Raw genomic sequence first — 27,874 nt, 5'->3', positions numbered from 1 at the left:
GGTAAAGCCACCACGCTATAAATCTGATCGTTCGGTCATATCAATTAGCTTTAATGGTTTGGATCAACCACGCAAAAAACAATTTTGGAAATTTAAAATATATTATTGAACTGTGAACGGTGAACCATTCGAATATCTGGTATGAATTATTTGTATCTCGGGCTGTTTTAAAAGGTTTTGCGGAATATCTGTCTCTTGAAACAAAAGTCCATCAGTGGTTCTACAACACTTCATTCGTGGTCTAAATATGCAATTGCATGATTGTGCAGCAACGGCCAGGCAACGTCCCACAGGCGACTGTTAGCCCTCCTGCCTTGCTGTTGTCCAAGGGTCAAGTGCCGTTACATGTAGAGTTCATTGTCTATATACTACTGACTGTCAGGCTGCTCCGTATCACACTGCGAACCATGTGTGGCCACTCTGTATCACCATCAGTATCAACACCTCATTCACAATGGCCATACTCTAAGGTTCATAAGGGTTAATTACACGCAGGCAGCTGACAAGTACATGGCTGTGCCGATGGTCAGGATAACAAGCTGCTGGTTTTTCAGTAACTAGTCCAACCATTATTTGACAATTATAGATATTATTTTTAATGGAAATAATTGGTTATATATAAGAGGATGGAATAACGATAAGTGAGCGAGTGAGTGAGTTTGGTTTTACGTCGCTTTTAGCAATAGCCCAGCGATATCACGGCGGGGGACACCAGAAAATGGGCCTCACACATTGTACCCATATGGGGAATCGAACCCGGGTCGTGGGCGTGACGAGCGAACGCTTTAACCACTAGACTACCCCACCGCCCCATAAAGATAAGACATCTCAATGACCAACTGTTTTGTCAGTGACAAGGTTGTGAGTTCTCCCTGCACGCCACCTAGAATAACCATCGTTAACACATAAGGCGTTTTCTATCATGTCTTTCACCCAGCGTCTATGGACAGGAGAGTATATTCTGTTCGAAACGTTAACTTCATCTATTTTGCGAGGATAAAACCCGCAGATGCCTCTGTACAGTCTCACATTCCAGGGATAAGCATTCAGTGTGGTGACACATTGGATGTGACAGAGTGATAGTGACACACTGAAAATGATATACAGTAACATGCTGATACACTGAAAGTGACACAGTGACAAGCTGACACACTGAAAGTGACAGACACATTGACACAATGAAAGTGACATACAGACACACTGACACACTGAAAGTGACACATTTACACACTGAAAGTGACATACAGACACACTGACAGTGACATACAGAAACATTGTCACACTGAAAGTGACATACAGACACACTGACACACTGAAAGTGACATACATAGACATGCTGACACACTGAAAGTGACACACAGAGACATGCTGACACACTGAAAGTGACACAGAGATAGTGACACACTGAATGTGACACACAGAGCCATGGTGACACTAACATAGTGACACTCAATGTGAAACACAGACATCTTGACACACAATGAATGCGACACACTCTTGCAAGAAAAACGTTAATTTCTGTTTATTGGTTTTCGATTAACATTGCAATTCAAAGGCTCGCTTTTGAGCCAAAGGGACCACAACAGCAATTTCGATGCTGAGTTTCCACTGTAGGCAGCTCGGACTATGAGAGGCAGGTGGAACAGGACCACAATATGGTCTGTCGCTCTGGTGAAGCGATCCTGCAGATGGTTGCTGAGGATCTGTCAGCCTTGATGCTGTGATGTTACTGAATAGTGTTGACTGTGTGGGCAGTTTGTATGCTGTTAATGGCATCATACCGCTCCTGCATTTTGTAGATTGTCTGAACATGAACACTACTATAGATGGCTACCTTCTGTGCAGTGTAGACAACTTGCAGTCATCTGAAGGCCTAGTTCCTCTGATCTCTCGGAAGTTCCCCTGATTCCCCACATAGGTAGAATGTGAGCCCCTTTCTGGTGTACCCTGCTGTGATATTGCTGGAATATTGCTGGAATATTGCTAAAAGTGGTATAAAATCATACACACTCCAGGAGAGTAGTTGAAACACGACTCAAAGAAGGTGAGTTTCACTGTTTGTATTGTACATGTACATGATCCAGGTATTAACATGTCAGAATGTATCACATTGTAACACATATACATCTGTACACATAGCCACTACGCTACTCTCAATAATCTGCACAACAAAACAATAAACAAAATATTTCCTTCCACAGGCTGCCATGATCCAGCACAGAGTCTGCAAGTTTGGATGTGGTACACCATAATACAATCAGTAGTGTAACTGGCCTTCCATTTCAGATGGGATGAATGATGAAGATGTTCATTGAGTGATGACATGCAGTGGGTGGTGTAACTGCGTCTATCAGATCTTGCTGGACCCTCTGCTCACAACAGGAAGAATGAAACGCCTTCATATTCATGCTTTTCCTATCTGTTCATTAACACATCCATATTCCAACCAGATAAATCACCATTAAAAACTCACCTGATTGATATTGCGATCAAAGGTCCAGGAACTTAGAGCACTTGGAAACACTTTAAAGGTCACCTCGTCCAATTAGTCACTCTTGCAACACACACTGGTTGCTGGGAATCCTGAAAATGTCATGATGTATATATATTCAATGAGGGTCAGCAATTATAGGGTCAGCAAATATTCCAGAGGGTCACCATATCTTCTGTGAGGGCAAGTATGCATTCCATGGGGGTCAGCATATCCCCACACAAACACAGTGATCAGGTCGTGCACATACGCGGCTGGAGTGACTAGCCACTCTTAATGACCCATCTATATTCCTTGGGTCAGCATGTATTCCAGGGGCCAGCATATACCCTAAACAAACACAGTGATCAGACCATGCACCTATATAGCTTGAGTGACAAGCCATTCTCAGTCTGGATACGAAGTCCCCCTTCCTATATTAATATCCCCGAGTCTGGCAGATGCTGCACCAGCTTTTATCTCTTCCCTTTCTTCTTTCCTTCCTTTTTTGCTTTCCTTTTCGCTGCACGTTTTTCTTTCTTCATGCGTCTGTCAACGACCTTGTAATGGCCGCTGACCCCTGCAGGACGAGTGGGTCGCTTGCCCCCTCCCTTCTTTGCCACAACGTAAGTCACTTCTTTCTTTTTCTTGTGGAGCAGTCCTGCCTTCTTGTAGATCCTGGAACAATCACAATAATGTCCAGACAGAGAGATATTGTGAGCACCAAGCAGACTTCATCAGGTACAGTTAGAGTGAGTGAGTGACTTTAGTTTTATGCTGCATTCAGCAATATTCCAGCTATATGTTGGCAGTCTGGACCACACAATCCAGTGATCAACATCATGAACATTGATCTGTGCAATTGGGAACCGATGACATGTGTCAACCAAGTCAGCGAGCATGACCGCCCGATCCCGTTAGTCGCCTCTTACAACAAGCATAGTCGCCTTTTATGGCAAGCATGGGTTGCTGAAGGCCTATTCTACCATGGGACCTTCAAGTGTCAGGTTCAGTTTAGCATTTAGCATTTAGCATTTAGCAATTAGGTGCCTGACTCTGAGGGTGCGGGTTCGAATCCCGGATGGGATTCAACCCCAAAAATACTACCATTTGTACTTTATGAGGAAGTGAAATCCCAAATATGACATACGTTGCATTTGACCACTTCCTAAATGGCATTGTGAAATCATAGCTTGACACTGAATATCATGTGGTTAGAATTCATTGTGAATGGGAATGTATGCTATTTCATAATTTAATCTAATGTATTTCTTTTTAAACATTTGTATATTCTCACTGCTAGTCACATATTTTGTGTTACTGAATACAAAATCGTTGGGGTTGGCAACTCTGCAAGATGGGATTATAAAAAGTGTCTTAGCAAGTTAACTATCAAAAAGACTCAATAGAAACACTGTCTTAGAGAATAAACTGCACACGTTAACCAACTATCCTGGATAGGGACATTGTGCTAGAGAATAAGATACCAAACAGACTTAATGGATGCAGTGTGTTAGAAAACAACTACCAACAAGATTGGATAGTGAGAAAATGATCAAGAAAACATTATGTAACACTGGGTTTGTGGGTAAACTAGCTAGACTGATGCAAATACTGTCTTAGAGAGTAAACTAACTAGACTGGCTGATACACTGGTTAGAGAGTAAACTGTTAGAGTAGACTGGATGGAGATACTGTGTTGGAGAGTAAATGAACTAGACTCAATGGAAACACTGGGTTTGAGAGTAAACTAACTGGACTGGATGGAGACATTTTGTTGGATAGTATATTATCAACAAGATATGAAACACACATTGTTCCAAAGAGTAAACTACGGACAAGGTTTGATAAAATTTTGAGTATACTGACTGTTTTATCTGCTGCCATTTCTCTTTGTCAGACACTTCCGTGGATTCTGTGACAACTTCTGCTCGCTTCCGAGCTCGGTCCAGCCTCCTCATTTCCTGTTTATTATAAAACACACCTCAACAGAAAAAAGACAGAGCTGGATTAAATCTTTAGTATTTATTTCTTTTCATCAGTTATCAATGTTCAAAAACAAAGATAATTATAACTGTTTGCTGTTCAACACTCATCAATATTCCAGCCATGTGGTGGTGGTCTGTAAATGATCAAGTCTAGACCAGACAATCCAGTGATCAACAGTATGAACATCGATCTATGCAATTGGGATACAACAACAAGTGTCAAGTGTCAACAACAAGTGTCAAGTCAGCAAGTCTGACCACCCGATCCCTTTATCCGCATCTTATGACAATCATGGGATACTAAAGACCTACTGTAACCCAAATCTTCACCGGTGTAAATTACAAAAGAGTCACTGAACAATTGCATACCTTCTTCTTCTTTCTTGCCTTTGCCTCTGCTATCTTCTTGATGGGCCGTGCATCCACCGACTTGAGCTTGTCTCGGTACTCCTGGATGTCACCCTGAAGTCATCCACAACACACATGTTAGGGCTGGCTATAGATGTTGATCATACAGATGATAGTCTAGTGGGTTGAGTGTACCTAGTGAGTCGAGCGTGAGTTTAGTGAGTTGAACGAGGCTAAGTATCTAGTGAGTCAAGCAAGCCGAGTGAGTCTACTGAATTGTGTGCATAGTGAGTTGAGCGAGTCTGAAGTCAAGGGAGTGGAGTGTGTCTAGTGAGTTCAGAGAGTCTAGTCATATAGATCGTTAAACACTTGAAAAGTAACCTTGGGCAAAACTGACTAAAATATATGAGAGAAATTAACATATTTCAAATCAGTGGTGAGCGAGGAGTTATTGAAGCTTGAATTACCAGCTGTCTGAACACTTTAGCAGCAGACCCTGAATAATGACCAAACTTTGTCGACAATATTTCTAATCATCAATGTTTACAGGCAGTCCTACAGTCAAAAATCACATGCCATGCTGTGTATTTGTATGACAAATAGCACACACCTATATAGCCCACCCACAGCTCTGTGGTGGAGTGGTGCATATAATACCTGTGTGAATGTGTTTCGATCTCTTTTCTTTGCTGTTTGAATCATCTGGTTGTAAAAACTGTGCATTGAATATCTGCGCCTATGTTTGTAGTCTGTTGTATACAAGAATCATTGAGTTCTGACTGCATTAATTTCAGTGAAAGTTGGGCATCTCCTCAAATTAGGACATATTTTTCACAATATCAATGTTTCGATTTCTATCAATATGTTTGGTTGGTTAGTTGTTTAACACCACATACAGCAATATTACAACTATATGGCGATGGTCATAATGAAGTCTGGATCGGAGAATCCAGTGATCAACAGCATGAGCATCAATTTACAGAATTGGGGATAGGATGACATGTGTCACACCAAGTCAGCGAGTAAGACTATCTAAGCCTGTTGGTCATCTCTTTCGACAAGCATGAGTGACTGAAGGCTACTTGTAGCCTGGATCTTCAAAAGGTTGTTTAAAAATGGGAGTTCCCATCACCTTATGTGATTGTTTTGTGAAAGGAAGCTATCTATCTGCCTGGCTTCAAACACATACCTTGGTGACAGGAAGCTGGATCCGATTGTGTCGACATTCATCCTTCACAAACCAGTCTGGCAAACCTTCATCATCAAACATGTATCTACAACAAACAAACAACACAGCTCTCATGTCACATGTCAAGTCAAAAAGCTTGGAGGTTGTATTATGATTTACCACAGATTGTGTTACTGTGAGGCGAGTGAATTTGGGAAAAACTGAAACATAACGATGTATCATTATGCAACGGAAATCAAATATCCATAGACTAATTCACTGATAGTTCCAGGTTTCCATGGATAATGAAACCTGCCAGAGCTTATTACAATCGTTTTGTGTCAACTGTACCTAGTGAGTTGAGCATGTTTAGTGAGTTTAGCATGCTTAGTGAGTCGAGCAAGTGTGCCTAGTGAGTGGAGCGAGTCTAGTGAGTCATGTGAGTCTAGTGTGTGGTGCGAGTCTTGTGAGTTGAGTAGGTCTGGCGAGTATAGTGAGTTGACCGAGTTGAGGGAGTCAAGTAAGTCTAGCAAGTCTTGTGAGCTGAGCAAGTCTAGTGAGTGAGTCAAGGAAGTCTGGTAAGTCAAGCGAGTCTAGTGTTTCAAGTGAGTCACGTGTTTCTAGTGAGGTGAGAAAGTCTAGTGAGTCTAGTGTCTCTACTGTGTCTAGTGAGTCATGTGAGTCTAATGATTCTGTTGGGTCTACTGACCTATGGTAAGCACTGTCAATGATGTCTCTCTTCCTCTTTCGGGACTGGATCAGTGCTGAACCAAGAGCCATGCCCACTGCATCCAGCTTGACTGTAGTAACACAAGCATTCATAAAGACGTTGTTGGAGGAATGGGGAATAAACGGAACTCTCCAGGTCCAACATCTACAGAACTCACATTTCTGCAATATTTCTGTATACCTACACGAAACCCCTGATGCATTCCTGTGGTTCTTGAGACATAACACAACTTACCCTTGATTTCCAATACTGATTTGATTGCTGTGGTTGGCCTAAATATGTACTGATTTGATTGCTGTGGTTGGCCTAAATATGTACTCAATCAGCATGTGAGTTTTCAAGGAGGCTGAAATTTGGGTTGGCAATATCAGCAGTATGGTGTAATCCAACCGATATGATCAAGTTTGTGAGAAATTCAGTACTGACTAACACAAACAGGAAGCCCTTAGAAACCTCATTGCAGGAAAAGATGCATTTACGTCTGTCTAACTTGCAGTGGAGAATTTACAGAGATTGTAAAGTTTAACATTGGACACCAGAAATGGGCTTCACACATTTTGCCCACAGGTTTGTTTACTCGGCTGCCCATTGTCAGAGACGAGAACTTTAAGATACTTGCCTGTGTCTGAGGGTACTATCTCAAAAGTGTCCTTATTACTGCTGTTCTGCTTCTTGTTGGTGGGAACCTCCTGGTGTCCGGGACCTGCTTGAAGTTCGCTGGTGTCATAGTCACTGTCAGATTCCGAGTCATCCGAATCATCATCATCATCATCATCATCATCTGCAAGTGTTTTCTTCTTACGTGGAACCTCAGTCTTCTCAGCTGACTTTTCTGTTAAGAGTGAGTGAGTGAGTGAGTGAGTGCACATCGTAGTAATGTGTAGCATTTACACATAGTAGCTTGTGTATGTTGGTTTTGAATGTTAGTTAGGTATGGCTTTTGTATGGTTGCTATGCACGTTGGTTTTAAAAGGTAGTTATACATGGTATTTGTATGGTGGTTATCTATGGTAGGTACATGTGGTAGTTACGCAGTAGTATTGTATAGTAAGTTTGCTCCAAAATTATTAAAATCTAAATATTTTAGATATTTAAATACTTACCTTACCATAGGTCTTATGCATATTACCTCAAGCTTCGCTAGAAGAGATCAGACAGTCGTTGATTCGCCATTCCCTAGATGGCTACCTCATGTAATCTACGAATGTAGTCACGGAAGTGACGTGATCTCCCCACTCGCGCAAGCGCGAACAATCCAAAATTCACTTTTACTGGCAACAGGAAGGTCCGAAGAGTCCAGAGTGGGGAGGAGCATCCAGCGTTGGGAGGGAGTCACCGCCCTATGGTAAGGTAAGTATTTAAATATCTAAAATATTTAGATTTTAATAAATTTTTAACTTACCTTACCATAGGTCTTATGCATATGGCTTCGACAGATGGATGGTGGTGTGGACTCCGGAGGACCATCCCTCAGCAACCAGTGCACATGCATTAGGAGAACCTGGGAGACCAATGCCAACAGTCACAGGACAAACCTGGAAGCAGGACAAAGAGTAACCCAAGGGAACTCCAAAGAAAAACCGACGCACCCTGAGGGTGAGGTTAATCTTAAGACCAACGGTAAGTAACAGTGTTATTACCTAATGGGCGGACGTCCGGGTAAGTTGCTGGGCAACCACCAACGGACTGAAAGACTGTAGTCCCTCCATGTCCTCAACTGCCAAGTCCCTCAGGTAGTGGGAAGCGAAGGCAGTAGACGACGACTTCCAAAAGCAGCCTTCCATAGTTTGTGGCACTGTGCAATTTCTATGGAGGGCCATGGTAGATGCCAACGCTCTGATCTCGTGTGGGTTGTCCGCCACCGGATGAGGTAGACGCTTGGCATCAAAAGCCGCCAGGATCGTAGATCGAAGCCATAAGGCGACTGTGTTCCTGTTCACCTCCCCTTGCAGGTAGTCGAAAGCGGGATGAACAGTCTTTTAGGGGAACGTCTCTTAGAAGCCAACTTCCGGATGTAACATCTGAGGGCTCTAACGAGACACAGCAGCTCCCCCTCCATGTCCTCAACTGCCAAGTCCCTCAGGTAGTGGGAAACGAAGGCAGTAGACGACGACTTCCAAAAGCAGCCTTCCATAGTTTGTGGCACTGTGCAATTTCTATGGAGGGCCATGGTAGACGCCAACGCTCTGATCTCGTGTGGGTTGTTCGCCACTGGATGAGGTAGACGCTTGGCATCAAAAGCCGCCAGGATCGTAGATCGAAGCCATAAGGTGACTGTGTTCCTGTTCACCTCCCCTTTGCAGGTAGTCGAAAGCGGGATGAACCGTCTTTTAGGGGAACGTCCCTTAGAAGCCAACTTCCGGATGTAACATCTGAGGGCTCTAACGAGACACAGCAGCTCCTCCTCCAAGTCATGTTGTCCCAAGACTGCAGATGACAGAGGAATGGAGAACAGCCTGTCTGGCTGTCCAGGGAGCTGATTCTTCGCCACAAAATCTCACAGGAGACCCAAGTGGGCTGGTCCATGCCTCGACTGATCCAAGCGAACCTGCGTGACGTCCAGGGCATGAATTTCACTAGCTCTATCTGCGGTAGCTAACGCTAGAATGAAGACTGTCCCAAATACATGAAGGAGGCTTCCTCTAAAGGCTTATACGGAGGTCCTCTAAGATGTTGTAGGACGATGTTGAGGTCCCAAACTGGAGGACGAAGCTTAACTTTCCGGTCCTCCAATTTGCAGGCCTAGAGTAGCGCAATAGGATCTGGTACCTTGGAAATCTGTTTATCTGCTTTAATCGAATAGAGTTCAAAGCCGACAGATAAGTCCCCAAGGTACTGCCTCTAAGATGCTTGCAGTTATGCAGGAACAGGAGGAAGTTCGCTAAATACTGTGGAGAAGCTGTCATAGGGTCTTGTGATCTTTGAGCGCAAAAACTCTCAAATGAGCGCCACTTGTCGTCATATAAGGACCTAGTGGACATTCGATGCGTACAAGCTAGGACGCTTGCCGCGCACGAGGAGTAGCCCTTAACTCTTATTGCCTTCTGCAGATGACCCAACTGTGAAGATGAAATCTCAGTGGGTCCGGATGCAGCTGCCGACTGTGCGGATGTCGAAGCAGACGTAACTAATCTGGGAGCTGGTATGACTCTCCGCTGGCGAGGAACCATGGCCTGGCTGGCCACCAAGGTGCGACCAAAAGCATTCGCAGGATCGTGTCGATCGCCCACGCCTGCAGGTCCATAAAGTGACTGAGTGGAAACCCTGTGTTCCAGGGTGATTAATTTCGCCACTTGAGATGAGTACCCCTTGGCCCTCAAGACTATCACAGATGGTCCAGGCGCAAAGATGAAACCGTGACGGATCCAGGTGCAGTGTCCAATTGTGAGGATGGTACAACAATTGGTCCCACTCTGGAAGCCGATTATTTGAAACGTCTCTCGACACAACATATTCTTTGTTGGAGATAGACGTAGGGGGCAAGATAAGGCGTCTGCCATGAAGATGCAGGCTCCTGGTATGTGAGATACTTTTATTTGGAGGATCAGACTCGACCACGTCGAAGGGTAGAAACGACAAGTGTAGTAGAGGTCGAGGCCTCCTTGACCCTTGTTACCTAGAGGGCTACTATTGAGTTGACCGTATGGATCAGCAGCAGCTTGTCTCTCGGTGCTGTCAACCAACAATAGACATGCATCACCGCTTTTATCTTCAACTGGGTGATGTGAAGAGATAGAGCTCCACTCCCCCAGAATCCTGCTGCAACCTCCTTGACTAGATAGGCACTCAATCCTGGTAGAGACGTGTCAACCTAAAGATGGTTGTTGAATGACGGCTCTAATATCCAAGTTCCAAACATTGACCAGCGAGTCTACCACTGGTGGGGAGTCAAGACGTCCAATGTCGTAAACCTGTCTTGAAATCATGATCAAGAAAACGCTGTCATAGACGTAAGAGTAGACGTCTACGTCTGATCATATCCTAAGGTGACGTGAGCAAATCGAGTAGACATTATCACTGACATAGTGATAACGGACAGAGTACAGCTTGCTTTTAACATCGCCTTGAACTTCGACCCCCGAACCTGAGACGGCGATGTGATGAATCAAATCCCGCGGAGTTAGTTGAAGCTGACTTAACAGCCTGATAATGAAGTACAACTCTCTCAAGATAAGCTTGTATGCCATAAAAATGCGTCATTCTTCGACTTCAGAACAACCACGCTGTACATTATGAATGTGTTGACATTTCAAGAAGTCTACTTATAACTGGCCGTCTGTCCGATCAGAAACTGCCATACATCGCTGCACGCCTCCTGATAAGCAGCGTTGAGACTACTGTTAGAGGATTTCTATGCCGACTAGAGAAATCCAATGCCGCTGTAGACTGCTAGTCTAGAGTGTAAACGACATCTTTCCATTGTAAAATGACTGTAAGTCACTGCAGACAACTTCCTTACACTAGAATCATAACAACACATTCTGCGCAGGGCGTTGTCCCTCGATGACCAATCAAATTGTAGATGTAACGACCCTGGGATCCTTTGCAGGGTGTTGTCTCTCGGGCACCAATCAAAATGTAGACGTGACGTCATCGGTGTAGCAGGTAACTGATCATCATGAAATCTTGTAAACGGTGATACCCTGCTAGCCTATAGGCTTGACCGTAACCATGCTGTTTGCGAGCACGTGTCCAAATGAGTAAAGCGCGCGAAAACCCTTCCGCCGCTTGAAACTGACGTAGACAAATTGTTTTTCAGATAGATGTGTTGGAATTTTCCCCGAAGATAAATGCCGTACTCTCTTGTAATAAGAGGTGTAGTTAGGCGTGTCACTTTGTTGTTGTCTCGAAAAATCTTCGTGACGAAATGAGTAAAGCACGTGAAAGAAAACTTTCTCCGCTTGAAGTATATGTAGACAAATTGTAACGTAAGGATCTACGGGGATGCGACCAGTCCCTCCCACCTACCGGCGTAGGAATATCTGGTACGGTGATCGATCCTCGAGGCGTTGTCTTCAGACAAGTCCATCGCCGCCGCCGAGGTAGCTGACGCCAGCGCAGACAACGGCTTAAGCATCCGCTTGAGTTCAGTCTCAATGGTCACCTGCTTAGAATCCTGCACTCTATGAGAGAGCCGCGAGGAGCCCAATAACCGCTACAGAGATACAACCAAGACAGCCACGCTGCCCGCGAAAACCAGGCTGTCCATCTTGTAATCTGACTTCCTCGACTTACACACTTAGAAATTCGGATTAGTTGACAATTTCGCATAGACCGCATGTAATACAACCATGGCGTCCGCCACATAGGATGAGGCGGGATGAGTAGTTCCGGTGATAAATGAATTGCTGCAGGGTTGCTGGAATCAGCCGAAGGCGAAGGGCAGTCCGGTAACCTGTCAGCAATCCACTCGAAGACGACTGATAAGGGTAGTCAAGTGCCATCACCATCTCCGTCGCCTCCTACTTCCTCGTCGAAGTCCGGGCAAAAACCTCCCAGGACATGGAATTCGAATCACGCCGCAGTGTAAGAGACGGAGTCGATGCATGAGCAGTAGATTCCTTGGACGGGATCCAAGGTGGTTCCGGTGACCGCAAACGCCGAGTTCTAGAGGAACGTCGAGGTGATATGGACTGGGAGAGCAAGTAACATCTTCACCTGGTAGTAAAGCGAGAGTCCACATTCAAAGGGCGTCGCGGGGACCGAGAACTCCGACAAAGACTACTGTGGAGGGTACAGGATCACCGACTCCCAGGGAACCTGGAGCGCGATCTGCGCCGAGAGCTCTCTGCCTCCAAGCGCCGAGCGCGCGCTTCATCCAACTGTCGTTGCAAAACCTCTTCCCTGGACAACGTATGCAACACCCTGGGTATACGGTAAGACGCAGGTGCTGGCGCTGGCACAGGGTCCGGCGTCGGCGCTGGTGTCGGGACAGGCGCTGACGTAGACATAGACGCTGGCGTAGGCATAGGTACTCGCGCAGGCATAGGCACTGGCGTAAGCGCTGGCGCAGGCACAGGCGCTGGCGTAAGCGCCGGCGTAGGCTTAGGCGCTGGCGCAGACATAGGTGCTGGCGTAAGCACAGGCGCTGGTGTCGGCATAGGCGCTGGTGTCGGCATAGGCGCTGGTGTCGAGACAGACGCTGGCATCGCAGCAGCACCGGGCGTGAGGAGGGAGCGCAGGAACCTCTGGACCTCCGGATGAGACAAGCCTCCGGACGAAAACAGATCCACGATGGAATCCGAGCGAGGTGGTTCCGGGGACAAACGTACAGGCGTCATGGACGAACGCCCCATCCCAGGCGTCGGCACAGGCGCTGAAGGCGGTTGTAAGTCAGGGTCGTCCGGCAGAGATCCCAACGACGACGCTGGAGACGACAACCTTCTCTTCCGCTGTGAAAAATGCTTCCTCTTAGCCGCAAAAGAAGCCTTGAAACCAGCAACCAACAACGCCTCGCAGCACTGGCAGCGTCCGTCAAAAGAGCAGGCCAGAGACGCACAATCCGGGCACCAAGGGTGGGGAAATTCGCCGATTCCTGCCCCTAGCAGACGGTGCTAAACTGGCGAGACATACACAGTTAAGTGCAACATACAAAACAAAACAATGCGTTGAAACCAACGCTAGGCGGTAGAAAAAACACCCCTATACCAGAAATGCAGCACCAACGCACCCCCACTATAAAGTAGGCACGCCCGTAAGCTCGTGACAGCGAAGCAACGTGGCACGAAAAAACATATAAATGCAGTGAAACCTGGCAAAAATACTAATCGACATGGAAAACCACATGGAGGGAGAAAACCAGCAAGATATAATACCCCCACGGACGCCATGCCGCACTCACACACGACACGGGCGAACCCACCCCGAAGTGAGAGAAAAAACAACACGAGGTAGCAGTAAAAAGATAACTTACCTTAACACGCACACCTAAGGGATACAAACCATACCTACCCGTGAGGAAACAACTTTATTGAACCACAAAGTAGGTAAACTAAGCGAACCAAAAACGTCCGAACAGACGAACGCTAGAAGTAAAAGTGAATTTTGGATTGTTCGCGCTTGCGCGAGTGGGGAGATCACGTCACTTCCGTGACTACATTCGTAGATTACATGAGGTAGCCATCTAGGGAATGGCGAATCAACGACTGTCTGATCTCTTCTAGCGAAGCTTGAGGTAATATGCATAAGACCTATGGTAAGGTAAGTTAAAAATTCATACTGATGAATTACTAATTATAAGGAGTTGCAGGTAAAGTGATGTTAGTGACCACAGTGAAAGTGAATCTTCAGAGTAATGTTTTCAGACTGTCCCCAGGACTGTCAACCGTGCAGTGATTATACTGACTACCGTGTCACTAAACGTCTTAAAACAAAAGCAGTTACATGATAATTTGTTAAACAACTTTTTCATTATTTCATATCAATGTGCCATCATGAGTTGGTATGGGAAAACAATTCAAACAGGTGTGAAAATTGTTGACGAATTTTACTTGTAACTTCATATAATTAGTATTTCATCAGGATGATATTGGAGCAAACAGACTATATCAACGTCTGGCAGCTCTCTATGGTAGTTACTCTTATCCATGTCTCCTGCTGCATACCTGTGATCTCTCCTCCCTGACTTCTGTACCTGTCAGCTATCTTCTCAATCTCCGCATCTTCGTCTGCCTCATCCTCAATGTCAGCAAAGGCACTCTGAAATATTCCACACAGTCATGATTGTTCCCTTCAAAACTCATGATGCAACAATGAAAAACTGTTTGATCTACCAAACATGCACAGCTTCTAACCTTCATGAAACATATTTTTATCCACCCTATTTCAGGGAATCAGGTGTTGGTCAACCACCTACCTTACTGAACCAGCTGTTGGTCCTATTGCTGGTCTTCACCCCTGGCTTCTGCAAGTCTACAAGGAGAGGGTTTTCTTCTTCACTGCAAGCAAATGCACAAATGTCCAATTAGGATTTTGATTGGTTTGTTGTTTTATGCCTCACTCGGCAATATTCCAGCTGTATATTGTCAGTTTGTAAATAACTGAATCTGGATAAAAACATCAAGTGATCAACAACATAAGCATCAAAGTACACAAATGGGAAACACTGCCGTGTCAAAAAATCCGCAAAACTGACCGCCCGGTCCTGTTAGTTGCTTCTTACGACAAGCATGGATTAGTGACAACTGATTCTAACCGCTGTCTTCATTGGTCAGACAGGGTTAGGAGAATTACAGCATGATTACATGTACATTAGTACTTTGGATTCAATTCACAAAGTGACCTTGACCTTAATTTCACCCAATCACATAACAGTTATTTACAACCACACCTGGCCAAGTATGGGCATTAAGACAACAACCAAGAAGATAATGTCCCCCGAAAATCTATGACTCCTGTTCATCGTTTCTAAGTCCCCTTCAAAAAACACTTTGGAACACAGCTTACACGCTCTTCCAAAATCTACCTACATCTCATCATCAGGTCCTGGCCTGTCGTCATCCTCAAGGTCAGGGTCAGAATCGTACTCCTCCTCTGAAGCATCCTCCCTGTCCAGGTGGTCCTTGGTGTATCGGTCGTACGACAGTGTTGGTCGCTTTGAGGGCGGAGGCAGTGGGTCATCCTCCCATTCCAGCTCCTCCCCTTGCATTTCCTGGTCATCTTCGTCCACAGCCTTCAGGTGCTGCAACACACACGCATCATACATGCAACATTTAAAATGTTGACTTCCACGAGTATACTCGTAGTATCAATGTCTGTTCAAATTTGCCACTACGAGTTATCTCATAGCTATATCAGTGATAGTTTAAAACGAGATTCGCACGTTGGCAAAGAGGCATAAGAAGCAAGCTTGGAGATGTTTGTTTGCTCTACCTATTTTGATCAGTTCTTTCCTGGATCTTCATCTGTTGCTGAAGATCAATTCTTACCTGGATTTTTAAGGGTTCCAACATGAGTTGCTGAAGATCAATTCTTACCTGGATTTTTAAGTGTTTCAACATGAGCAAAGACACTCACCTTCTTACTCTTTATCTTCTTTAAATCAAATATGTCCACATCATCAGTCATGTCTGGTTTGTCATTGGGCAGCACCATTTTCATATCCATCTTGTGTCGTAACTTGGACTTTTCTTTACGAATCTTCTTCAATTTCCTACAGAAACACACACTTACTGAGTGAAAAGATCTCACATGAAGAAAACCTTACAAAGTGAAACTGTCGCTAACAAAGACAACTTGCCGAGTGAACACATCTCACAGATGATGCACAGATTGAAAAGGTCTTACACACATACAAAGTAGCATGAGCATTGATCTGTGCAACTGGCAACTGATGGCATGTCAACCAAGTCTGTGAGCCTGTCCACCTGATCCCGTTAGTCACCTCTTACCTTGCTTACGACCAGCACAGTCGACTTTCATGGCAAGCATGGGTTGCTGGAGGCCTATTCTACCTCAGACTTTCATGTGTTGAATATTACACGAGGTTTCATTATATACAAATTATTTGAAACAATTGTTCTTCCTAAAGAATCTGACTAGATGCCATGGAAAGGATTTTCCAATAATTCAAATGTAACGAGACCAGGTGTGGTATTTTATTTATTACACATCTTACATGCATAAATTTGACAAAACAGCATATTTTTGTTACTCCTAAAGATGTTGTGGAAGAATTCTTCGCTGCAGAACACTTTCTGAATGACGTCAAACTGTAATGACGTCACTAATCCATTTCTCATCTAACCCTTGGTAACTATGTCACATCACTTGTCATTGCCTCTTACTGCCTCCTACACTCCTGCACTCCATTTCTTACTTTTCAGTTGTTTCACTCAGCCAACATCACTGGTGGAAACATTACGTTTACGTTTTTCCACAGATATAATGTCTCAGACTCAAAATAAAACAGTGACACGGCAATGTTCGCAATGTTTACATACCATCAATGTATATAAGTTGCAGAATGAATGAAGTCACATCTTTGTTACGAATGAAAAAGTAGTTCTGTCACAACGTGACCTAATTGGGAAGGCCATCGGTTATACAATCAAATTGATAGGCATAGTCATTACGGCACAGGTCAACACAATATAACATTCATGTGGTGTACGAGATTAGCATGCAACTATTGACCATGTGGGTAATAACACACAGAAACATATATAGAGTGAATTTTTTGCACAAAAGATATCGTCATGAGTGTTTACCTCTTGAGGGCCTTCCTCTCATCATCCTCCATCTTCACCAACATCTTCTCTACCTCCAAGTCCTCTTCTTCACTAGCTTCAACATCCTTGCTGCCATTAGGCCTGTCAATGAAACTATCTGCCTTTATACAACTACACAACAGATAATTACACGGTGAACATAATAGGCATTGATTTAATACACAATTAAAAACATGTCAAAATGAATTAAAAATCAAGAGAACAGGCCTTGTGTGTTTACATACCTAACACGTTAGGCCCAGTGTTATCACACACAGAACAACGGTTCTACTGTTATTACACACCCAACACAGCAGACTTAGTGTTATTATATACTCAGCACAACAGACCGAGTGTTATTACACACCCAACACAACAAATCTTGTTTTATTACACACCCAACACAACAGTTCTAGTGTTATTACACACCCAACACAGCAGACTTAGTGTTATTATATACTCAGCACAACGGACCGAGTGTTATTACACACCCAACACAACAGTTCTAGTGTTATTACACACCTAACACAGCAGACTTAGTGTTATTACATGCCAGTGTTAGGGGTTTTTGACGGTATAAGACAAAAACATAATATTTATCTTTAATATCATTTTACGTTTTGATTTTGCTAACCTTGAGTGATAAAGGTATATTAATCTATTTCACAAAAAAGTATCATGTTTCCAACAAAAATAACGTTTATAACATCGTATCGGCGAAACTGCAGTTGCTTGTCACATCCGGGTATTTTTGTACGTGTTTTTGACAGTGAGCCATACTTTTCCCTCTGCACTGCGAGAGAGTGTTTTGATCACGTGGCTTCCTGTTTCATACTTAACCTGTCACTAACAGACAACTGATCTTGTTGAATTTTGCTCCTTATATTTTGCTATACAGGAAAATTGATTTTGCATCTGAAGTGGTATTAACGATCGAGGGTCAATAATATCCTTGTTTATTTGCTCTTACATAACTTAATTTCTTGATTTCAATTGTCAATAAAACGTCCCACCCATGCATCCGCCCTACCAATGAAACTGTTTGTGCACTGCGATTGCGCACATTCTTCCTCAATATAGCACTAGCAATGCAATCGTCGAAATCACCAGAACGTCGAATTCAGCTCACTTTGGGATATACTCAGCACAACAAACTTAGTGTTATTACACACTCAACACAACAGATCTGGTTTTACTACACACCCAACACAACAGTTCTGGTGTTATTACACACCCAACACAGCAGACTTAGTGTTATTATATACTCAGCACAACAGACCGAGTGTTATTACACACCCAACACAGCAGACTTAGTGTTATTATATACTCAGCACAACAGACCGAGTGTTATTACACACCCAACACAGCAGACTTAGTGTTATTATATACTCAGCACAACAGACCGAGTGTTATTACACACCCAACACAACAAATCTGGTTTTATTACACACCCAACACAACAGTTCTAGTGTTATTACACACCCAACACAGCAGAATTAGTGTTACTATATGCACAGCACAACAGACCGAGTGTTATTACACACCCAACACAACAGTTCTAGTGTTATTACACACCCAACACAGCAGGCTTAGTGTTATCATATACTCAGCACAACAAACCTAGTGTTATTACACACCAAACACAGCAGATCTGGTTTTATTACACACCCAACACAACAGCTCTTGTGTAATTACACACCCAACACAACAGGCCAAGTGTTAATTCATGCACAACACAACAGGTTTAGTGGTATTATGTACTCAGCACAACAGACCGAGTGTTATTACACACCCAACACAGCAGACTTAGTGTTATTATATGCACAGCACAACAGATTGAGTGTTATTACACACCCAACACAACAGTTCTAGTGTTATTACACACCCAACACAGCAGGCTTAGTGTTATTATATACTCAGCACAACAAATCTAGTGTTATTAGACACTCAACACAACAAATCTGGTTTTATTACACACCCAACACAACAGTTTTAGTGTTATTATATACTCAGCACAACAGACCGAGTGTTACTATATACTCAGCACAACAGACCGAGTGTTACTATATACTCAGCACAGCAGACCGAGTGTTATTACACACCCAACACAACAAATCTTGTTTTATTACACACCCAACACAACAGTTCTAGTGTTATTACACACCCAACACAGCAGACTTAGTGTTATTACACACCCAACACAACAGGCCCAGTGTTAATTCATGCACAACACAACAGGCTTAGTGTTCCAACCCACATTCAACACAACACGCCCAGTGTTATCACATACACAACACAACAGACCTAGTGTTATTACACTTCGAACACAACATGCCTAATGTTTTACACAACCAATACTAGAGGCATGACTTTACTACAAACACCATGATAGTGCTACCTCTATTATAACACAATAATAGCTGGCATCACATCACCTAAGACAATCACTACACCTGTCAAATCCCCAGTATATCCCCAGCTTTACACCATGCAGTACAGAGATAGCATGGAAAGTCAAGATCACCTGTCTGCTTCTGCTGCATCCTCCGTGACAGTGACAGCCTCCACCCCTAGATCATCTCGCAGCTTCTTCCTCCATGTCAGCAAGCCCCTGCAACACCAAGGTGAGTAAACTATCAGCACCAATATTCACCATTTGGTCTAGTCAAAAAATAACAAACATATATCACACTTGGTCAGGCAGAAGTAAAAATTTTGACAATTCGACAATTCAACTGCCACAAAACTGTCTTACTTGATGTCCTTCTTGCCAAGGCTGTATAGAACATTAGAATTGGGCAATTCAACTCCTTACAAATGTGTCTTACTTGATGTCCTTCTTGCCCAGCACTTTGATGTCCTTCAGACATTCCTTCACCTCTGCCGTTGTTAGACGGTGGTTCGCAATCCGCTCATCTTCAATTGTCACCTGCACAAAGTTATGACACATGTTACAGTAGCACACTTCATGGCAAGGCAGAAAGGATGGTGTTACAATAATAAACAGGGATGAAAATACATGCTTGCCTGAAGGTCCAAGGCTAGTAGAAAATACCTTGGGTTGACAAAATTATAAATTCTACTAGAGGTTCAGAATGAAAGTTTATAGACAAATGCTGTGAATTATTCATTGTACTCTTGATTCTCCATGTGAAATCACAACACTGGACAGTTAGTACCTTGTTTGACAGCTGCAGCTTACATGCATGGGTTGCTGAAGACCAATGCAAACCTGTAGTCTACTATGTGTTGATCGTCATACAGGATTCGTGAGTGACTGAGCATGCTTTTATGCCGCCTTTAGCAATGTGCCAGCAACTACAGGATCTGTGATAACCATAGTTACACAGAACTAACCTGATTGGCTCCTGCCAAGAGTTCGAGGAAGTTATCAGCAGCCAGGAACTTTGATGCTGACAGAGTGTGGAACAGAGAATAGTCTCCATCTGCGTACCCCTCCCGATGTCTGCACAGAACACAAGGGTTAGTATCATGGTATCTCATAGATGACATTCACCAACCAAAAACTACCTGATCCTGCTATTTTCCTCTAACAAGCATAACTGACTCCACTGTTTAGCTTAGTTCTTGGTTTGTTGTTCAATACTGCAGTCAACAACATTCCAGCTAAGTGACAGCTGTCTGGAAATTATCAAAACTGGACCAGACAATCGATGGATGACCAGCATGAATAGTGATCACGCAATTGCAATACAATGCCATGTGTCAACCAAATCAGTGAACCAGGCCACTCAATCCATTTAGCAGCCTTTTACGACAAGCATAGGTTGCTGAAAAGCAATCTCAAAACACATTGACATGGTTCTGAAAAGCATTTGCTGAACACCAACTGTATATGTAACAGTTTCTTTGAAACATAGCTCTGTTTACCCAGTAGAGATTGGGTACCTGATAGGAGTAGATGGTAACATGAATAACAACCTTCTTACGCCTCACAGGCAGCTTGCCTTGTCTGATCCTCAAGGAAGCTATGTTTGTCGTAAGAGGCGACTAATGGGATCGGGTGGTCAGGCTTGCTGACTTGGTGGACACATGTCATTGGTTCCAAACTGTGCAGATTCATGCTCATGTTGTTGATCACTGGATTGCCTGGTTCACACTCGATTATTTACAAACCGCCGCCATATAGCTGGAATATTGCTGAGTGCGGTGTAAAAGTAAACTCACTCACTCTACACACACACAGAAAATGATAAAAGATCACAACCATGTGACCAAATTTGACCTTGACCCTGTGACAAAAGCTACATTACCTCTTCTTTTTCTCGGGATGAACCAAGTTGAGGAGTTGACGACCTCCTTGCTCCACTTCCTGAAACACATGCTTTGGGTTCAAGAACTTGGGATCTATCTTGTCCGGTGCCAGGAACCCTTGACACACCACAAAAATCTCTGCAGACTCATTCCTGGACGCCTGTGGTTTGGTGGCATTAACGCTCTGGAACAGCTGCTGGAGTACCCACAGCAGCGAGTAGTAGTCCTTTGAACGGAAAACTTTTGTCACAAATGATCCCCCCTTCCGTAAGAAGTCAGTTGCCAGCTTCACAGCATACAAAGTTAATTCAGCTGTAACAGAACAAACAACATGCAGTGCTGATGAAATTCAACATGAGTGAGGGAGTTTAGTTTAGAGTAAGCAGACTCGTGCACGGCCTGCATAAATATTCAAGCAATATCAGGGCAAGGGACAACACAAATGAGCTTCACAATATGTGGATAGACAAACCCCTGTATTTGGTGTGATGAATAAATGCTTTAACCATTAAGCTACCATTAAATAATCCAGGTTTTTATTGACACGAACAAACACTTTAACCACACCAGCTACCTCACTGCCTCTAACGACATGTGAAGGATATTACACAAGATTCCAGCAGGTACACTTGCAAATCACATTACTGTTGTTGATCTTCTTTTTCCAGATATGTAAACTAGCAAGTAACCAAATAACACCCGGGTACAGTTATTACATTCCTCTTTATCCCAGGACTATTAACCCTTGAGTCAATATTTATGGTTCTTGCAATTACAACCTCCCCATCTCAAATACATGCCATGTAGCAATGTGCATGTAACTGCAGCAGTCACAACAGACCTTCATTCTACAGCAGGAGCCATGTGTTCGAGATGCAAATTTTTCACAGATTTTTTTCAAACGGAAATAAAACCTAATATTAGGTGTATCCCACTTTCTATTAGGAATTACACTCTCTCAGCAAAGGACAGATTCTAGTACATGGGATTTGAGTCCAATTAGTGAGTCAGGCACCTAATTGCTATCACACCAAGCCAGCTACCTAATCTGCTCAGGGACTGTGGCTTCCACTCTAGCCATTAGGTGCCGGACTCTGGGTTCAAATCTTGGATGTGACTCAATCCAACAAAAGTACTTGAATCAGTACTTTACCAAGATAATGTAATCCCAACTATAAGAACATACATTTGACCACTTTCTATATGGCATTGTGTACTGAAATATTAGGCATTATGAAGATGTTGCAGCGCCTGAGAACCAAGACCATTCTTAGCCTAAGAGATGATGTCAGCATGATAAGTATTACCTTGTTGGTACGCATCATGGACCCAGTTCTTTCCCACATTAGGAGCGCCATCATTGAGAAAGACATCAGCCTTCCATGTCTTCAGCTCCTGCTTCAGCATCTGGAGATGGCAGGAATGCTTTGGTTTCAAATAAGTGTTAACGTAACTCCTTCACAGTTTGGGTTGTGCCGTTAGTGAGTTTAGTTTTATGTCACTTTAGTTTTATGTCACTTTTATCAGTGTTCCAGCAATATCATGGCAGAGACACAGATATGGATTTCACACATAGTACCCAATTAAAAGATCAAACCTTGGTCTTTTGACATGGCGAACTAACGCTTTAACAACTTGACCACATTACTGCAACTTGGCATGAATCCAACTTTCATCTGGCACATCTATACAATTCATCTTTTTCTGACCAGAATTACCCTTGACAAATACAAGTAATGTCTAGCATTTATCTAATATTCCAGTAGAGGTTTCAGCTATTCCTGCAATACGTACCTGGCGACATTTGTCTGTTGTGATGTCAGCTTGGAAGGTTGTACACTTAGGAATTGGACGAATGGAGACCAAGTCAATCCCTGTCAAACAAACAAACAGTGATGTTGATATGGGGAATGTCATGAAGAGCTGGCTTGATGAACTGATAACTGGAAAAATTATGGGAAGAATTAGAGGCAAGAGTTCCACCCGTAACTCCTGTTTGAAATGTATTCTATTTACTATGATTATTTCTAGGGGTGAGGGTTTAAGTTTAGGTTTAGATTTAAATGTTAGGTTTAGGATCAGGGTTTGGCTTAGGGTAGGTTTTCTATAAAACCATCTAGTACTAGACATAGAATGATTTTAAAAAACGGGGGTTATGGGTAGATATCTTTCCGAAATAGTGGATGCTGACAAACTGATAATGGGACAACTTGCTGACTATGAGACTGGAGATGGGTGTGTTCTGAGAGAGTGAGTGATTTTCTGTTTTACACTTTTAGCAATATTCCCGCAATGTCACGACGGGGGACACCAGAAACACATCATACACTGTACCCTTGTGAGGTATCAAACCCAGATCTTTAGTGTGAGTAGGAAATGCTTTAACCACTCCACCACCCAATCGTCCGGAATGTGTTTTGTAATGGGTGTTGCACTTGAAAACGAGGCTGGAGATGGGTGCGTTCTGTAGTGTGTGCCGACTAACTGACAATGATACTGGAGATGGGTGTGTTCTGTATTGGAGGCCCATGTACCAATGAGAATGGAGATGAGGTAGTTCTGCAGTGGCTGCTGACTTACCAATTATGAGACTGGAGATAGGTGTGTTCTGAGAGGCAACCTGCAGCCAACCCCCTGGGGCTGCACATAGGTCCACCACTACACGAGCTTTGTCCAAAAATTCAAACTTTCTGTTAAGTTGAATCAATTTGAAGGCAGATCGAGCTCGATATCCTGAAACAATCAAATGATCATTCACCAGGAACTGTTCAGATACATTTAATATAATATTAACCTAAGAACCATGGTGTCTCAATGAAACTTTCAATGAGGGTAAAACATAATGTTGTATGTCTGCATTAATCACTGTGACAGATAAGGTGAAGCACTACTGATTATGCATAGACAACAGTTTAGGTGCTAGTGAGTTTATCTTTACACTGTTACCAATATTCCACTCGTCGCTTGGTCTAGCATGGTCACTAAATTAATGCAATGTTTTCACCTATTGAACAAGTCAATGAATGACAAAGTTACATAAACATCAAAAACCTTTTTTACTGGATTTAAAACACATACCTGTCTCTTTCGCTAGTTTGTAAAACTTGTCCTTCCTAGCTTTTCCAACTTTGGCCTTTTTCCCCATATTTCTATGTAGGAAAAGCACATGTGTACGTCTTCGTCAAACGCTTCCGGTGAATTACCGGAAGTTTTTAAAGCCCGGGGAAGACATATTTTTCTCACGTACAGACGAAACAAGCAGAAAAGCGTGTACAGTTTTCTCAGCAATTGTTTGACTGATTAAGAAAGTCGTTTTAAAGATATGAAAGACTTTTAATTTATAATCCGTCATGTTTTTAGAATTTTATGGAAAAACAAATACTGGTCTGGTTCGGTTAGATGCTAGAATGATTTGTTCGTGAACTACGTCATATTGCGCAGAAAAGCGTGACGTCGAATATCCCATGTGGTAAATTCTGAGAGTTTATCGCGACATTTGCTGCAATATTATTTGCAGTTGAGGGATTAATATAGCCTCATCCTGTACGGTCTGCAAGAAAACTGTCAGCGTATGTTATCGGTTTCCATAAAACAGGTAATTAGTTTCCACTATGGCATCAGATTAAAGTAATTTCATGGGCCGAAACAACCGGCATATGCGTATGGTTCATTACTGAAGTGTCTCCGATCGGGAACATATGGCAAGATCGTTGGATAGTTGTGAAACAGTAACGTGGTTTGATGATCCTTTAGTGCTAATGATGTTATTGCATGTGCCCTTGACTGATGGAATGTGTACGGAATGTTTGCATGACGAGGACATGACTTAGATTCTCCCTTAAGATTTCCTGACTGTTGTGAAGCGGGAAAGAGTTTTCATTCTGGGATTTTTATGGCTGCAGTTTTGAAAAGATTTATGTTTATATTCATACCTTGTGAGAACTAGAACACATGACTTGTTTAACATAATCCAAACTTTCTTATGAACAAATGATCAAGGCTTGTGATACCATTATTTCATCACACTGCGTTTATTGGACATAAATTTCAGCAAAGACTCTTCGAATCACAGTGATGTTTTGCGAGATGTGACTTCACCAGTAGCTTGTTTTTCACTTTTCGTTTGATAAGCTGTTGGTAACAGAGATCACTAATTTGCTAAGACATGACTAATGCTGAAATATACCCTGGACAAAATCCAAAATACAGAAATGTACCCTTAGATGAATGCTTTCAACATTGTGCCGTTTTCTTGATTGGAACTGTCATTATATTGTATTGTGGAAGTCACGGTGGCTGAGAGGGTTATATGGCTGACTTTGTGTGATGGCGATGACAGGCTTACCATACAAACAGTGAACAAATCCTCAAAACTGAACTCATACTGTAAACGTATTATATATTGCGCTGGTTTTATTTTCGCGCTTTTCGTGCAAAATATTTTGTCGCGAAAAATTGTACACCGCGAAATAAACCTTTCGTTCGTTAACTATACACATGCTTGCCTCTGAGTTGTTGCCATAACACATCAAGTTTGAGGACCGGAATCTATGGGAATGTTAAAGGTCACATGCAACGTAAAACACAACTTTGCAGATTCTGGTACCTTTCGGTATGCACTTACCGAAACAAATAATAAAAAATGCCAATTCAACCTATAAAGTGGAAAAACCGCGATGAAAAAAAAGCCAGCGAAATCGGAGTTCAAACGTTTCACTAACTTCCCCCCAGCGCTGGGGGGAAAACTGGTTTCAACAGCTGTGCTGTGCTACGTCCATAACACATGCGCAGTGAATAGGTTCGTGGAGCTTGAAACGTATGCATGCCTAGAGTCTGAGGTTGTGAGCAGTAGTCTAGTCTTGGTTGTGTACACAAACAAGTAAATAATCTTCTCGTTTCGTCAAAAATACTTGTTGATTGTGGTAAGCAGTCTCTGCCTCAGAGAAAGCTCAATGTCTGGTTTATTCACACCTATATGTCTGCCTGCTGGTCTGCTAAAGACAACATGCAGTACACAGCTTCAATCATTGACCACACACAATTTGAACTTAACACCTATCAGACTATACGACATAAAGAAAATAAATTGATTTATGTCTCGTGCACCCGAGTCCCGTCTCTGCCACACTATGTAATTAGGCAGGTGTGATACACATGACATGTTTTTTATGTCTGTGGGTTGCAAACAAACTACATTCATTTTTTTCGGATGGCTGGATCTGACGGAAACTGGTGCAAACTCTTGTCAGTTCCAAGTCCTGCTTTGTACTTGGACGAGTGACAGATTCTTCATGGATAACAACTTCTTTCAGTGTATATGATTTTTTGTTTGACAACAGTATATGAATCCATACTGAAACGACGCATCAAGTTGTTATCCATAAAGAATCTTACTTTCTTGTGACTCGCCATCAAACAGATGCCCATCAAACAGATCATCTTTCTGTACACGCAATGAACCCTCAGCATATCAGCAAATGAAACAGCCAATCGGAAGCTGTCGCTACACTTGAGTGTAGATCCACCCGTTACGACTGGGTTCGGTCTCCCGAGGGCTTCGTTTCGGGGGAAGTAAGCCCAAGTACAAAATATTGCATTTTGAATCGCGATTGTACGCTTATAATTTTGTTTGTTTTTTTAAAAGCAGCAATGTATATTATATGTCATGAATAAGTGATAAATGTGTTTTAATTATGTTTGATTTTTTGGTTGCACGTGACCTTTAAAATGGTGACTGATAGAATAAAAAAGAATCAAACTTACTGTCGCTGAAATGGATTTCCCATATCGCACATCGAAAATAATTAATGAGCCCATTCCTGTAGCAGAATTACGAACTATAGCGACACCAGTAATGTGTTTTGAGGCCGCCATTGAAATTGGTCATGTGTTCCATTTGACCAATCATAGAGATGGTTTGATACAAAACAGATTACCATGAAACAGCTCGGAAAGAAATAATACAGTAACATTTTATTTATTCATTAAAACTTTACAGAAGTTCATTACTACTCGTAATTGATAGTCATTTAACATATCAGCACATTCTCAACAACTCGGATGTTTGAAATACTTTTAATTGATAGTCAATTAGGCACATTCGCAATGCCATCATCAAATCGTCAGAATTCGAAACATAACACTGATGTGTTTTTCAGCTCTTTATATAGTATACCATCACAATGTGTCACTTCCTAAGTTAATACTTCTGTGAGTAACCGTATTACTGTATATATCGGACAGGCAGGGATTTCCTGCGACTTAGCAATCTATGCCGCATGTCAGGTTAAGCCACTCTGGTTGTTTTTATTAGTGACGGCGAAATTAGTGACGCAATTGATGATTCCGTGAATAATTAACCGCACAATGTGGTCTAAACTGTTGCACCAAGCAAATATAAGTACGTTTACACCATACACCAAAACTGAACTCATATCCACCAAAATAGAAAATATTTGGATGTGTGGAAAATTTTGAAGAACATGGAGATAACATTGCAGAATGGAAAACCATCCTGATACACACTTCACAGTTAAAATTATTAGCAAGTTTCTGTTTCCTTCTCTGATGGTAATGCAATGTTGTCCGAGTTTTAACTTCTTTTCACACTGAATACATGCAGAAGTTGACATTTTCGAAACAAACCCTATTTGGTCAAACTGGGGACCAAATTGTGCAGAATTGGAA

At 42.7% G+C, this 27,874-nt stretch overlaps 2 protein-coding genes across 4 annotated transcripts in view; one reads left to right on the top strand and one right to left on the bottom strand.

The window, feature by feature from the left end:
- Nucleotides 1-2,045: 2,045 nt before the first annotated feature.
- On the bottom strand, nucleotides 2,046-24,392 carry LOC137298311 (pre-rRNA 2'-O-ribose RNA methyltransferase FTSJ3-like). The gene is made up of 19 exons (XM_067830514.1): nucleotides 24,266-24,392; nucleotides 23,768-23,920; nucleotides 22,982-23,061; nucleotides 22,495-22,594; nucleotides 21,187-21,499; nucleotides 20,270-20,378; nucleotides 19,741-19,841; nucleotides 19,437-19,523; nucleotides 16,913-17,014; nucleotides 15,720-15,855; nucleotides 15,173-15,384; nucleotides 14,560-14,641; nucleotides 14,309-14,402; nucleotides 7,324-7,536; nucleotides 6,684-6,774; nucleotides 5,996-6,080; nucleotides 4,828-4,920; nucleotides 4,340-4,434; nucleotides 2,046-3,148 (listed from the first exon to the last, which is right to left on the bottom strand). Exons 1-19 carry the CDS (start codon nucleotides 24,330-24,332, stop codon nucleotides 2,947-2,949), a joined length of 2,415 nt encoding a protein of 804 aa, XP_067686615.1. The 5' UTR covers nucleotides 24,333-24,392; the 3' UTR covers nucleotides 2,046-2,946.
- A 222-nt stretch (nucleotides 24,393-24,614) lies between these two features.
- LOC137298261 (eukaryotic translation initiation factor 3 subunit C-like) overlaps nucleotides 24,615-27,874 on the top strand; it is a 27,351-nt gene continuing 24,091 nt past the window's right edge. For all 3 annotated transcript variants that reach the window (XM_067830450.1, XM_067830458.1, XM_067830441.1), the window contains exon 1: nucleotides 24,615-24,782. The gene's annotated coding sequence lies outside the window, so the exon portion shown is untranslated. The remainder of the gene's footprint in view (nucleotides 24,783-27,874) is intronic.

Source organism: Haliotis asinina, chromosome 1, assembly GCF_037392515.1.
Source record: "Haliotis asinina isolate JCU_RB_2024 chromosome 1, JCU_Hal_asi_v2, whole genome shotgun sequence".
NCBI classification, from domain to species: Eukaryota; Metazoa; Mollusca; class Gastropoda; order Lepetellida; family Haliotidae; genus Haliotis; species Haliotis asinina.
This window is presented reverse-complemented; position numbering and strand designations above follow the sequence as displayed.

Coding starts and splice junctions, on each gene's coding strand:
- LOC137298311 (XM_067830514.1), bottom strand. CDS start 24,332: ATGGGGAAAAAGGCCAAAGTTGGAAAAGCTAGGAAGGACAAGTTTTAC. Junction 20,379..21,186: donor CATCCCGAGAAAAAGAAGAG/GTAATGTAGCTT, acceptor TGTTCTGTGCAG/ACATCGGGAGGGGTACGCAG. Junction 19,842..20,269: donor TCTTGGCAGGAGCCAATCAG/GTTAGTTCTGTG, acceptor AACTTTGTGCAG/GTGACAATTGAAGATGAGCG.